General features: G+C 39.1%; 1 protein-coding gene across 1 annotated transcript in view; it reads left to right on the top strand.

The window, feature by feature from the left end:
- ncoa1 (nuclear receptor coactivator 1) overlaps positions 1-15,805 on the top strand; it is a 60,785-nt gene that overhangs the window by 36,057 nt on the left and 8,923 nt on the right. The window contains exons 6-18 of the mRNA XM_077220175.1: positions 4,355-4,461; positions 4,642-4,819; positions 5,592-5,771; positions 5,964-6,062; positions 8,384-8,524; positions 9,303-9,450; positions 9,561-10,524; positions 11,690-11,855; positions 11,955-12,137; positions 12,250-12,370; positions 14,001-14,169; positions 14,263-14,565; positions 14,787-14,885. Coding sequence (XP_077076290.1) covers positions 4,355-4,461; positions 4,642-4,819; positions 5,592-5,771; positions 5,964-6,062; positions 8,384-8,524; positions 9,303-9,450; positions 9,561-10,524; positions 11,690-11,855; positions 11,955-12,137; positions 12,250-12,370; positions 14,001-14,169; positions 14,263-14,565; positions 14,787-14,885 — 2,858 coding nt within the window. The remainder of the gene's footprint in view (positions 1-4,354; positions 4,462-4,641; positions 4,820-5,591; positions 5,772-5,963; positions 6,063-8,383; positions 8,525-9,302; positions 9,451-9,560; positions 10,525-11,689; positions 11,856-11,954; positions 12,138-12,249; positions 12,371-14,000; positions 14,170-14,262; positions 14,566-14,786; positions 14,886-15,805) is intronic.

Below are 15,805 nucleotides of genomic sequence, written 5' to 3'. Positions count from 1 at the left end.
TCTACGCATTCAGTTTAAATTCAGACAACTCAGAACTACATCCGTAAATTCTTATGATCTGTCATGGAAATATTTGCTAATTTTGACTACTTGAGATCGATCCTGTGAATGTGTGGGTATGAAAATGTTTGCACACTATTGATGTGTTTTCCAGATGATATGAATGAGGACCCTAGGATCAAATGTCACTTTTAGTTGGATGAAGGGTACATCAAAGACATTTTTCACATTTCAGCCATGCTCTCATACAGCACAGTGCACTTCATTAACATTCCAGCCCCTCAACAAATGCACTTGGAAAAAAAACAACCTCAAAATCCGATTCAATTTGAAACCTGAGAAATTAAGTCAGAGCACAATTCGCATGGCAAAGGTCATGAAAACCAGCAGCCATTAGCTTTGTTTGCTTTCTGTTTAGTTGAATGCCTGGGTGAAATTACTTGAAATATTATTCAGCTCATTTTAAGGACTGTGCATGATGAAATTTGTTCACGTTGCAATTCTTATTTAAATTGACAGGATGTATTTAGAGGAGAACCTTTACACACCTCTCACTTTTATCTGTCAATTCAGGAAGTCACGATCCGATTCTAGAATGATTCTCGATCCTTCAAAATTGTGATTTTTGTTTAAAGGTGCAAAACGCAAGTCTCTGAGTTTTTGCAGAACTACGCCCCCTCTGGCGACAAGCGAAACTGCAACCATAGTTGTGCACGCTCATGGACCACACGCACACGCACGCATGCACGAGCACGAGCTGTTCATAACTAAAGGAGCATCTGCCGCACAGATCTTTGGTGTACAGCCAAAATGTCTTCAGTGGTAATAAAGTTATAAATCTGCAAGTCATTTCAAAAATATGGAAGGAAAGACATTTGAGTAAATTACTCTTATGTGTGAGGGGAAAAACGGGGGTAGTAGAAAACTTTGTTTATGTTTTTACTGTATCCACCTATGATTGTATTGTTATGAAAACACGTTCATGAACAATATAATTGATTACTTCGCAAAAGCTCAAAATAATAATCATACCATACACAGTTGGTCAACAACGTTCACTCAAATGTCTCAAGGTAATAAACAATCAAATGTCGACATGACGTTTTCATAAAAGCCAAACAGGCTAATCCGCCGAAGACTTGCGGGGTTCAGCCTGTTATTGATCTGCTAAGTAGAATATTCCAATAAAAATACATCCTTTTTCTGTTATAATTTACTCAAAATTTCTGTCTAATTATCGGTCATTTTATCAGCATGTTATATCACACTCAAGAATCTTGAACTGTTTTGCTAATCACTAAACTACATGTAGCGCTGATTTATTTAGTAGATATTTTGACAGGGACAATACACACTGACAAACATTAATGTGAAATGTGTCAATACTTTATTTAGTAAATAGTTAGTCTGCTAAACAGTATGAGTAAAGTAAAAATATTTACCCCTTTACCATTGTATTTCCCTTCCTGCAATGTTCAGAATAAAACATGTATTTTATCACAATACCAAAATATTTTACGTTTTCCTCGTTTTGATAGAATACGAGCTCCCACATACCTCATATATACTACATACAAAATGTACCACATTCACGGGAACAATTTACTATTTTTACCGAAAAATACAATATAGCCAATGCAACGGCGTTCTTCCTTGTTGGTCAATGACATGAACACCTTAGCATGTTAGCAATGGACACAAGGCTGTATCAAACATTAGAGACTGGGCTATATCTTACCGTTTTATCAAGAAAAAAGCCAACTGAGGATCCCGTTTGAGACCAAGAGCAGACCGGAGATCTCTCCATTTGTTGAATGCCTTCCCGAGGTAGACTCTCGTCTTACTCCGACGCCTGTCTGACTCCAATTTGGACCTTTTGGTGGCACTAGACGACAATTTTCTTTTCTTTACTTAACGTGGAGTTTGCGTTGGGGTTTGGAATGGACTACAAGCCGGTCTCTTTGAATCCATCTTCTACCTTTGACGCACGAGTTGTCTTCGCTGATGCGGAGAATGGCGGCGCCGGCGAAAACACAAACCTGCGAGACATAGCCTGGTGAGCGTGAACGCGCATGACGTCACGCCCAGTCTCAAATTCGAACCCGAATCCCTCTTATTTATTTTACTGTACAGGATTATAGAGGCAATTGCAGTGATCAGAGAAGGGCTCATTCAGTCCATCAGGCAATTGTTTATGCATGTATGGGTTAGAAAACGTGTATTTTTAACATGAATTGTTGCGCAATGCACCTTTAATTACATTAACTCCATTTAAATATACTTCATGATAGAGAACCTTGATTGGTTGTAAGATGGTGTAGAATAAAACTTAACTTTTTTTGTGCTTGGCTGTTAAATGCTTCTCAACTATAAAAAATGTTTTGTTTTAGTTAGTTATAGTATAGGAATATAGTATAGGAATTGCAATACTCGACTAAATTATAAGTGGTGTCATGATCATACAGTGTTGTAGGTGGTTGTCGATTGTTGATATGTAGTTGCTAAGGTGTTTTTTAGCATGTTGCTATGTGGCATCATGTGCCTGCTACGGTGTTCTAGGTGGTTGTTCATTGATCCAGGCCAAAAGAGCACTAATCTAAGTTTCTGTGTTCCTCAGGTTTTTAGATATGGCTCGGATCCGTCGCTCAATGTAAAGGTGCGATCACATTTACTGCTGTTCTCCGAATTTTGACAGACAGAATCCAGCAGTTTCAATAGGAATCCATGATTTGCCATTTAAACCAACAGGAAACTGCTTGGTTTGAAAGAGACTTCAATGTGTGGTTTGCTTCGTTCATCTCTAAACTATTGACAAACAACAATTGACCTTTTTTGTCACATAATTTCAGTGAAATTTTACTAATGTAACTGTAGGATTTTTTTTCAATTGTGTTTTATTGTCCAAGTCTGATTGCTTAGAAAATCAGTAGCACGCCTCTTCTTAAAGACCTGAAAGATTTGAGTATTGTTAATTTTAAGGCCAATTCACACCACATCGACAATCACCAGATTACAGTACATCACTTCTCAGTCGCAATGTATTGGCCAAACTTTTGTCTAACAATCCAAAATGCCTGCTCGTCTCCCAACATACTTAAATTTAAACTCTTGCATTGCACTGTTCAGATCAAAACAAACTAGATTGATGTCGTCGCTGAGTTGAGCGCTCTGCAGAAGTTCCTCGGCGAGAGCTACATTGCTATTATGTGTGTAAATACGGCGCTCAAGCTCTGATCTAAATTTAGCCTTTCCTTCAAGAAATCTTCACTTAGAATGCAGCCCAAAACAAACAGTCTCGTCCTCTCTTCTCTCCAGCTGCTGGACCGAGTCGAATTCTCAAACGGCCCTCCAGAAGCTTTGATCTCGAGAGGAGAAAGAAGGTTAAGTAGTTTGGCAGCAGAATAATTATTGACACTTTCTATCAGCTCTTTGAGTCTAACTGGGAGAGGAGTGACCGAATTGTGACTCTTTGGTCTCAAGCGTTTCTCAAGAGTGCTTTCTGCACTTACTGCTGCTGGCTCCCCTCCAAAAGTATCACTTTGCTCGCATTAGTCTAAAAGAAGCTTCCGCTGCGTAGCTTTCATCCACCCAGTCCAGGACAGGAAGGAGCACAATAGTGAAATGATGCACGTTTCTTTGTGTAGGAATAAAAGGCGCTATCACATTAGAGAAAGCTCTGACAGATAGGGATGCATAAGATTTGTTTGGGAGGTGTGGATTGATTATGTACACCGCAAACTAAAACCTGCTGGCCTTACACCAGGAACCAAAATTCGAGGCCACAAAACTGTGTGAATGTGCATTTTACCGTACCAACAGAAAGTGCATATAAATCCAAACTACCATTCAAAATTTTAGGGTCTGTGAGATTTTTTTTAAGTCTATAATGCTGCATTTATTTGATAAAAAATACAGTAATATTTAAAATATTATTTAAAATAACAATTTAAAATTTAAAATAACTCTTTTCTATTTGAACTTGTTTTTATATGTCATTTATTCAAATAATTTTGAGACTGCGAAAATTTCAGGAGTCAGTGTCACATGATCATTCAGAAATCATTCTAATATGCTGATGTGGTGCTCAAGAAATATTTTTACTATCAATTTGGTAAACAGTTGTGCTGCTCAATATTTTTGTGGAAACTGTGATTCAACAATTATCTCTCTTTTTTTTTTTTTGGAGACCATGATGACTTTTTTTTTGTAAAATTATAAAATGTCTTTACTGCAACTTTTGATTAATTTACTGCATCCTATCTGAATAAAAGTGTTTGCGTATTTCTTTCAAAAACAAAAAATTCTTGAATGGGAATGTATATTCATGCTTTGAAATTTCTTTGTGTGCCCACAGAGAAAGCAGCTCTGATGTCTCCAGATGATGAGGTGCAAAAGAGTGACATATCGTCCAGCAGTCAGGGCATGGTGGAGAAGGAAGCCCTTGGGCCACTCCTTTTGGAGGTATGTTGAACTTTTTGGACTGTTTATTTGAAAAGAAAAGACTGATGTCTGAGTATTGCCGTACACCTGTATTTGTTGTCATATAAGCCTGGCCCATTTGCTATGGTTGGGAATATGGCACTTTAGTGCAACTACATCTTATTTGTGTCCTCTATCTCTATTCTCTGCCCGCTCCACCAGGCACTGGATGGCTTCTTTTTCGTTGCGAACCGCGAGGGGCGCATTGTGTTTGTGTCTGAAAATGTCACCAGTTATCTGGGTTACAGTCAGGAAGAGCTGATGACCTCCAGCGTCTACAGCATCCTTCATGTGGGAGATCACAACGAGTTTGTGCGCAACCTGCTACCCAAAAGCCTTGGTGAGTCTCTGAGTGAGGACGGAAACAGTAAGAGCAGAATGATAGATAAAGACCCCAATATACTCACGGCAAAGTTCTTTTTTGTTCTTCGCATAGGTGTAAAAAGGAGCTCACTACGGCTGATTTTGCTACTGCACAAACGTTATCATGCGACAGAAAGCTTGAGCTCCAGACTCTCTTGAACATGCACAGGACCATTTGCCTGAGGCTATGAATTGATTTGTTTATGATGTATACAAAAATAAAAGTAGGATTTCAGTAAAATAAAGATTGAGAATTTAGTTTTTAAAAGAAAGAGTTTGTTTGTTTTATTTCTTATATATTTTTAGGTAACTGTAATAAATCTCAGACAGGTTTGTTAAATAGTTTGCTAGGTCTTCTTGGGTAAATGGAAAACCTGCTTAAAGAGGTTGTTCGGCATTAAACAGCAAGACACAGTTCTCACACAGTACGGGATGAAGAAAGATCTTTCTGAAGATGAAACATATGAAATGCTGCAAATGTCTTGTAAAAGACATGAAAACAACTAATACTTTGTGAAAACTGAATAGAGATTATTGAGCTATCAAAAGATTTGAGTGATTTAGGCACAGAAGGACTCGGTCAGATAAAGTTTCCGTCAAACAAATTAATTGAATAAAAAGGGCAGATATAAAACGCCACTGTTGAGCAGGAGACAGTATTTGAAGCCACTTCAGAACTCTGATACACTCCACTGGTCGTCTTTATCTCGCACTTCACTTACCTTCCACATCTGTGTGTGTGTTTTTAGTAAACGGTGTGCCATGGCCTCAAGAGCAAGGCCGGAGGAACAGCCACACGTTTAACTGCAGGTTGCTGAAAAGGCCTCCAGATGAGGTGGACACAGAGAACCAGGAGGCCCGACAACAGTATGAGCTCATGCAGTGCTTCACGGTCTCTCAGCCCAGAGCGGTGCAGGAGGAGGGCGAGGGTGAGACCACACACACTCATAATGTCATACCCATATAAATATTTAGCTTAGTGCAGGGAGTCTGATGAAGCTGTCATTGACATGCCAGTGTTCAAATCTGAAATCTTTTTTTTATTTTTTTTATGGGGTGCAAATGTCTGAGTCCACTAATAAAAATGTCACTTCAGACCATGATGTCTCTGTTATCCACAGACCTGCAGAGTTGTTTGATATGTATAGCATGTCGAATGCCCCGTCCACCTCCGATCCCTGTCAGTACGGAGTCCTTCATCACCAAGCAGGACCCTACAGGTAGTGTTTCATTACACACTCTCACACACACACACACACACACACACACACACACACACACACACACACACACACACACACAGACACACACACACACACACACACACACACACACACACACACACACACACACACACACACACACACACACACACACAGCTTTGTTTTTGTGATTTGTGAGGACATTCCATAGGCGTAATGGTTTTTATACTGGACAAACTGTGGATTCTATCCCCTTACACTGCCCCTATCCCTAAACCTACCACAGGCCGTATCACAGGAGACATTCTGCATTTTTAATAAAACACTGCTTAGAATGTTTTTAAAGCCATTTGAAATATGAGGACTCAAGAAATATCCTCATAAATCACGTTCAAGTTGTAATACCAGTGTAATACCCATGTCATTATACACATTTGTGTCCTCACAAATCACAAAAACAAACACACACACACACAAAAACTTTTAAAAAAAAATATTGTCATGAGCTAAACCAAAGACTAAACTATTGATTTACATATTTTAGCAAATCAAAAATAAAATGACTATTGCAAAGCAGGAAACAGTAGTTGAAAAGGCTGTTGTCAAAATAAAATGAATGAATGAAAATAAATACTGTAGTTAGCGAGAGATACTAGTAAGGTTTCTGATAACAAATATGGACACAGATATTCACACAGGAGGACAAACTTGTTTTTGTATGCCAACATATAAGATGGCTTTTGGCCATCTCTGGCTTTTGCTGTATGTCTCACTGGCTGTGTACGAGATCGCCCCCTATACCCTTAAATAGGGCACCATTTGAAGGGACGGCTGTTTGTAGTGGTGTCCAACATCATCCAGTGCACTCATTCAATATCACAATGCACGGTAATAACGAGTATATAACCGTTGTACACTCAACTGCTAGAGAATACCCATAATGCACCTTGACACCGTCTTACCGGAAGATGGCGCCCGCCGCTCAATGATCCATCGATCCATTTTCCAAACCGCTGGTCCCATGTGGCTACAGCGTAATATCATACAGGTATAAATTACTTTTTAATTGATTATTAAATTGTTTAACTAAGGTTTATACATGCTAGTTTCCATTACATTACTATGGTAATTACATGTAACATATGTAACAAGAACACTGTAAAATAAAGTGTTACCAAATCTTTTTATTACAACTGGAGCTGTGTTTCAAAATTTTCAAATGATTATTAAACAGCAAGCACAATCTATGCAAAAGCCCCTGCCCTTCAGGTACAAATAGTGTCTGAATTCACTCCTTTTCATTCACTCCTTCAAGTGGACTATATTAGTGGAGCAATTTAGTAATTCAATAGTGATTGAGGGTACAGGGGAGCAATTTCGAACACAACCACTGTTGTTTTGTTTTCTTTTTAAAATCTTGTTTTTGAAATAATGATTTTGATTAAAAACACTTCATATGATCATGGGGTCATATGATGCTATTTTAAAAGTTTATTATTTTGATTTTTGGGATTAATAAAACATGCTTTAATGTTCAAAAAGCAATTTTTTCACATACTGTACGTTGTTGTGGCTCCTCTATCCCCTGTCTGTCTGAAACATGCTAATTTCTAAAAAGCTCCTCCTTCCAAAAAGCTCACAGTGCTCTGATTGGCCAGCTGATGTAATATCTTGACTAACTTCAATCGAGCATTTTATGCAGGTCTGGTTTATTCTATCCTATGTTAGATAGAATAAATGGATCAGATCGTATACATGCACAAACAGATACATTACACACTACAGGAAAAGGAAAACATTAAAAAGCACCTTAAGACCCCTTTAAAACGCATCTCCAGACGTCACCTCCTTTTTAGTTTTTTTTCCCAAACATCACATATGTGACAGGTACATTGAGCTTGTTTCTTGTGATTGTCATTCTTGTGTAAATACAGATGTGGCTTTGTTCCTCAAAAGTCTTGCTTAGTTTAGTGCAGGAGAAGAAAGAAACATACTGGAGAAGAATAACAAACATGCAGACTGAAACTGAAACTCTGTGCTTTTTCTATTCTTGCACAAGGAAGCGCAAAACTGTTTGTTGTTAAAACTGCAAAGTGAAAAGCTTCCTCTTGAACTTCTAGTCCTGTTGACAAAATCTGATAATCTAATGATCTCTCTCTCTCTCTCTCTCTCTCTCTCTCTCTCTCTCTCTCTCTCTCTCTCTCTCTCTCTCTCTCTCTCTCTCTCTCTCTCTCTCTCTCTCTCTCTCTCTCTCTCTCTCTCTCTCTCTCTCTCTCTCTCTCTCTCTCTCTCTCTCTCTCTCTCTCTCTCTCTCTCTCTCTCTCTCTGTGTGTGTGTAGGGAAAATCATCTCTATTGAGACAAGTGCTCTGAGGGCCACAGGACGACCAGGTTGGGAGGATCTGGTCAGGAAGTGCATCTATGCTTTCTTCCAGCCTCAGGGCAACGAGCCCTCCCATGCCAAGAAGCTGCTTCATGAGGGTGAGCACGTTCACCTCTGTTCTAGCCATTTTGAGTAGTACTTGACATTTTAAAGCAGCGATGATTAGACCTTGTCATTCTTTACCTAGAGAACCACTTTTAATGATGTATTTGATGATTTACACACGCATTTTTATTCATAGCTTAATAACCTTTGATCTCATTTACTTAGTGCTTTTCATACTGTTCTTATCTGCCCAGTTTGGCTGCTACTAACAATTAATTTGATAATTGATCAATCTGTGGATTATTTCTTAATTTAATCGAGTAGCCAGTTTTTATATGCCAGAAAAAGCTGTTTTATTTTCTTTATTTTATTGAAAAATCTATATTTTTATTGAAACGTGTTATTTTGATTCATGCCTAATGCTTTCCTCCAATCAAAGTGCAAAAAGAAGTTTATAAAAAGAAAAATAGATATAGATGAATATAGGGTATACATAACTATTCATAAGTTTGGAGTCTATGTTTGTGGAAGTCTCTAATCCTCACCAGGGCTGCATTTATTTGATCAAAATCAGTAATCAGTAGTATAGTGGAATATAAAAAATTTACAGTAACTGTCTATTTATTATGAAATGTATTCATTCCTCTGATGACAAGGCAGAATTCAATGGCCGTTACTCCAGTGTTCAGTGTCACATGATCCTGAATCCTTCAAATATGCTGATTTGGTGCTCAATAAACATCTCTTATTATTAACAATGTAGAAAATGGTTGTGCTGGTTAATATTTTTGTAGAAACTGTGACGGATTTAATGTATGTGTGTGTTGACAGTGATGACCCACGGCACGGCCATCAGTCCTCTTTACCATTTCACACTCAGTGACGGGACTTCCCTCAGTGCACAGACACGCTGCAAATTCTGCTGCCCCCAAAACCCAGATGTACAGCCCTTCATCATGGGCATTCACACTATAGACAGGTATACTCTCACAGTAACCAACACAGAGAATGTCCCTTTCATTTATATAAACACCACACACAACGACTATTGGATTTCACTTGTTGTTTTTTTTTGAATGTGTGTTTTAGGGAACACAACACTGCTAGCTCTCAGGAAAACACTACCCCAAGCCTTCCATCTCCTGCTGCACCGCCCTCCCGTTCACCTGCCCTGCAGCCCTCCAGTGACCTCAGCCTCCATCTCAACAACAGCAATGGCACCTGTGCCACTCCTGGACCCCCCACACCCACTCCACCAGGCTACCTGACGCCCAGCCGTGTTGGGCCCTCCCAGCAGGTCAGCAGCCCCTCTCCACTAGGCAGCCCGCTCACATCCACCTCTACCTCATTCATGTCGCCCCGACCTCCACGGGGCAGCCCGGGCCTGGCCAGCAGCCCACGTGTGCCCGGCTATCCTTTTTCCCCCTCGACGCCCGGCATTCACTCACCCGCTGGCGGACTGACCAGGCAGCAATCTAGCGGCGATGGTGTCGGTTTCTCTCTCCCCTCTCCCCTGCCTCCCAGACAGACTCCAACCCCCAGCAGCTCCCCGGCACGTCAGCCACCGGCCAAACCGCCGGAAGCATCCACCGAGAAGCCGAAGACGGTAGGCAACCACAAACTCAACCAGCTCTTGGACGGCAACCCCCATGCGGGTGCCTCAGAACACGACTCTCAACCCCGTCCCTCACCCGTGTCCCAATGCCCGGGCTCTCACCGCAGCCTGACCGAGCGCCATAAGATTCTGCACGGCCTGCTCCAAGACAACAGCCCTGCAGATGCAGGCAAGGAGCTTGACATTAAGAAGGAGCCTCCAACCAGTCCCAATACGGCCTTGGTAGCACGGGGGCTCGGGAAGGAGCCCCAGGACCACCAGCTGCTACGTTTCCTGCTGGATACGGATGAAAAGGACCTGGAGGACTTGCCTCCTCCGGCTGCTCTCAGCCTCCAGACGGTCAAGGTGAAGGCCGAGAAGAAAGGGAGCAGAGAGAATGTACCCTGTGCCGCCGCTGCAATCGCTTGCTCACCTCAATCCAGTGACAAGCCCAGTCCGGTATTTACTTCCTGATTTATTCCATATTTGTACTTAATGAAATAATATCTAAGTACATGTTACTATGCCACAAAGACTAAAGCCTCAACATTTTTAGTGTCACGCGATCCTTCAGAAATCAATATAATATGCTGATTTGGTGCTCAAATAATATTTCTTCTTATTATTATTATTAATCTATTAAAAAAATTGGATTCTTTGATTTACAAAGTTTAAAAGAACAGCATTTATTTACTTTAGTAACATTATAAATATCTTAACTGTCACTTTTGATCAATTTAATGGGGGCTTGCTACATAAAAATGATTATTTCTTTTTTCTTTTTTAGATCTATTTGACTCCAAACTTTTAAGTACTAGTATGTTTAGTCCTGCGCATAGCACAAGTGGGATGTTTGGCTGATAGAAATTTATTTTGCCAAATAAATATTTTGGTTTCGTAAGTGATAACGAGAAAGAGGTGAAAAACGCACATCACAATACATAAAACATTTTAATTAAAAAATATTGAAGAAAGCTTAAAGAATTTTATTACAATTAATGTGTACTCATAAGGCTCAGGTTTTCACAACAAGGTCAGATTTCACATGTTTTTTGTTGAATGTTGTTGACAATGTTTAAATATTTGAAATGTTTGAATATTTTGTTTAATTTTGCACATTCACGTCACCAAAAATGTTTTTTTCATCAGCACAAAAAAAGATTCCATTTAAAAGTAAAATTGACTAAAATAAATGAAAATGTCATGATGGAATATTTAATGAATTTATTTTTTTGTGTTGGTCATAGTTTTTGACAAAAGAATAATTTTGTCTTCTCATTTGCATAAAGTTAAACTCTTCACAACTTTGTCTTGTCGCTGGATGTGCCCTTATCCCATCATCCCTGGCACAGGAAACGGCTGTTTCTTATGAAAATAGTTTGCCGCTTTAAACCTCACCGTGAACTCCCCTTCAGAGTCCTACTGAATATATTAGTGATACATTTTATAAGCCTTATTCTAGCTGGGTTCCCTCCGTCACTGTGTTCTTAAACTGTCAAACCCATGTGTTGTTTTGAGGCGGTCACGTTTGGACTTTATCTTTCTTGTGCTCTGGTGTGCCTTTTGATGTTGATGACCTTTGCTCTCATTTCCACTCCACCGCGGTGTGTGTTTATATGGGTAGCAGTTTCCCAGTACCGATCTGGACACTTTGAACCAGCTATTGCCCACTCTGAGAAGCTCTGTGGGAGGTAAATCTATAGAGGAGCCAGTGCTCGTCCAGCCCAGTGACGACAACCTTTCCATCGGGGTGAATGTGAAGAGAGAGTCACCAGGAACATCAAGCCAAGGTGAGGCCCGTCCCACCGGAGTAATTATAAAATTTTGAATTTTTTATTTATCCTAAGTCCTTAATAACTGCGTTTCTCCTCCTCCACTTCTCTCTGTAGAATTCCCTGATGGATCAAACCTCTCAAATCAGTCCTCTTTTGAGTTCTGTGACCCCTCTACACCAAACCAGGGCAAGGTCCAGGTGCCGGATCTTGGGCAGACAGACCCTTTCCAGCCCTCAAAGGAGAGCAGCAGCCCCTTTGCCAGTCCAACCAGCCTCAACTCTTTCAACACCACCACAGGTACAAAATTGAATGCGCCAAAACATAAACTTTTAAAATAGAACGAATTGGAATAGCAGGCCAGGGGAAGAAATAAGACTTTTAACAAAATCTTATCATTTTTTCTATTCAGGTCTGGCCAAGCTGGAGCTTCCTGATTCTCAGCAGTTCCAACCCTTGACCCTGGTTGAACCAATGACCTTCGATAGCAGCTTGGACAGCCAGACACAGGCCCCTCTGTCCTCTCCTCAAGAGTGAGTGTTTATGGATGTGATTATTGATTTCGGTTGTGATTTGCACACAAATGTCACAAATTTTGTTATTTTATTTTTTACACATGGAAGAAAAATACAAATGTTTCGGATCTCAGGCCTCCTTCAGTGTGTGAGGTACAATGATTATTGATAATCAGGCTACAGAACTGGAAAAAAAGATAATTGATGTAGTATATTATAATAAATTATTATTAATTTATATTTTATTGCATCCTACTTCTGTCCATTTTTCATTTTTGCTGTCAGATACAAAAATAATATTTAAAATAAATATTTGCTAATTTTAACATTCATCTGTGAGTAAGAATGAGTTGAGACCAAGCCCCGTTCACACCGCCAGCAACTTTGTCGCTGTATGTCATTAGGCTCTGTACTGTGTCGCTCGTGTCGCCGGAAGTCGCAAGTGTTCCATTGAAATGAATGGGATCATGTCGCTTTGTCGCTTGCGTGTCGCTGGCAGTGTGAACGGGGCTTTAGTGTTGACAAAATAAGCATATACTGTAGTATTTAATCACACGTGTATACAGTAACTGTTTTTCATGGTGCTGCTAACTACTACTAATTTCGATGTAAAATAAGGCAAATTATCTAAAAATCCCACGGTTAAAAATTTGGGGGATGGAGTTGGTACTGTTTATCATGGTTTTGTCATCAGGAAATATCAGCACATTTAACTGAAATGGTATTTTAGTTAAAATTTAAATATTGTAGTGTTTATTAATATTTTAAATTAGATTTTATTTTCAGTTTTCATTTTAATTGTAATAATTTAAAGTTTACCTTAAAATACAAAGGATTCTGTCATTAATTACTCACCCGTTCCAAACCCATAAGGCTTTCGTTCATCTTCGGAACACAAATTAAGATCTTTTTGATGAAATCTGAGAGATTTCTTTCCTTCCGTTGACAGCTACGCAGTTGAAACTTGGACAAAAAGTTCATAAAGAGATCGTAAAAAACTAATCCATATGAATAGAGCGGTTGAGTCCAAATTTTCTGAAGACACTTGATCATTATATATGATAAACAGATTGAATTAATGCTTTTATTCACATAAAATCATTGATCAGCGAAAATAAACTGAAGCTCAACCAAACTTGCTGAAGCTCAAACGTGCTGCGTAACACGAGAATGAACCTCATTGGTTCTCGCACATTAAGCGAACATGCTTGAGCTTATGTTTACCACAACTTTATGTGATTTGATGAATGTTTATAGGTGAATAAAAGCCTAAATTTGTATAGTGGTTGAGTGATATGAACTTAATTTTTATCATTTTGATCAAATAAGCAGTGAATAAGGTGAATTGGCACATTTCTTAACAATGTGTTAAGTACATTCTAGTAAATGATCTCTGATTAATGTCAATGTGTAATAGTTGCTTTTTTTTTAAATTTAAGAATCAATAGAAATATTTATATTTAGTTACAATTACTACTACAATACTGTAGTCCTTTAGTCACAGGGAAGAAAATGTGCACTTTCACCAAAATTCTGTTTACGTGTCAGATCAGTTAACCCTGAAAACATGACATAGAAGTGTCAGCTGCCTGCCTTCGACTCTTGATCAGAATCGTAGACCATCTTGTTTGTTCTCTGCACTACGCAGGCAGTGCGTTCCGTGTCCACTGGATGAGATGCTGTGTCCGCCCACCACTCCAGAAGGCCGCAACGATGAGAAGGCCCTGCTGGAGCAGCTGGTCACTTTCTTGAGCCGGACTGACGAGAGCGAGCTCGCCGAGCTGGACCGAGCTCTGGGCATCGACAAGATTGTTCAAGTTAGTGTTATAAGAAAAAAAGTTCTTCTCATAGCTTTTACCGTAACAAGAACAATGTGTCTAAGGTTAACTGGTTTACCGCCTTGCCTACAGAGTGGAGGCCTCGAATCCGTCACCCAGACCTTCCCTCAATCTCAGCCCCCAACACCTGTACCCATGGACCCCAAGCTGCCCAGCTACCCCTCTCAGTTCCCAACCTCACCCTCACAGTTCCCTGCTGAGATGGGCACAGCACAGGGCATGAGTTTCGGGGCCCCACGGATGGCGTTTCCAGGCAACGTAAGCATCACGGTGCGGCCCGGCATGAACCGAACTCCTAGTGTGCCCAACCAGCTGCGACTACCCCCCAACCAGCTGAGACTCCAGCTTCAGCAACGTTTGCAAAGCCCCCAGCAGGTAGATCTCCAGCTTTCACTTCATTGTGCAATAATAAATGTGACCACACAGTGTCTAAATCCTCCTTGGATTTTGTTGCACTGTGTAACAAATCCAGTGAATGCTTTTGATTTCGCCCTTTTAAATAACATGCTGTGGAACTAACCTATTCTTTTGCAGCTGCTGAGCGAACATGATTTGTTGCTCTTGTTTAGTGGTGATCTATCTCCTCTCTCCATCAGCTCCAGAACAGGCTTGCGGCCATGGGCCAGTTCCCACAGGGGGGGCATGTTGCCATGGGGATGCGTCAGGGCATGCAGCAGCCTCAGATGCCCTCTCAGGTTAGTGTCGCATGCACCGAGACAAAATATGAATGCCATTCATAGGGATGTAAGCATTTGCTCTGACAAGTTTGATTTGATTACGATTGTAAGACCAGATCTGAATGTTGCTCAAAATTTGATTTGGTTTGGTTTTATGATTTGTTCACAGATTTATTTTAAATGTCCTGACGATGCAATCACTGCTATTATTTATTTATTTATTTATTTATTTATTTATTTAAAAAGCTGACTTATACATGCATATAATATAATTTTATTATAAATATACAGAATATTTAATAAATGTCTGTATGTATGCATTTGTATATATATATATATATATATATATATGTGTGTGTGTGTGTGTGTGTGTGTGTGTATATATATATAAGTATTGTTTATTTCTTATTTTGTTATTATGAACTATACTGTTATTAACACATAATATTAATAATTATTATTATTAATAGTAATTTTTTTTGTGTTTAAGACCGTCATTGCTAGTATTTATTGTTTTATATACTTAAATAAATTATAATATTAATATTATTTTCTATAAATAAGACACATTCATTGGTAGTCATTATTTATTTATATTAGTGCTGTCAAATCGATTAATCACGATTAATCGTTTCCAACATAAAAGTTTGTGTTTACATAATAAATGTGTATGTGTGTATATATATATATATATATGTGTGTATATGTTTGTGGGTGTCTGTGTGTGTATATACGGTATATATACACACACACACATATATATTAATACACATTTAGACAGGCACACACACACACACAGACATATATATGATATATATAAATTTAATTATATACACACAAATATATTAGCTAAACACAAACGCGACTAATCAATTTGCAGCTCTACAGCTCTAATTTATAAATATATATATATATATATATATATATATATATATATA

The sequence above is a fragment of the Siphateles boraxobius genome, unplaced genomic scaffold (assembly GCF_051911475.1).
Source record: "Siphateles boraxobius isolate OS27281-9 unplaced genomic scaffold, OSU_SipBor_1 8, whole genome shotgun sequence".
Lineage (NCBI taxonomy): Eukaryota > Metazoa > Chordata > Actinopteri > Cypriniformes > Leuciscidae > Siphateles > Siphateles boraxobius.
This window is presented reverse-complemented; position numbering and strand designations above follow the sequence as displayed.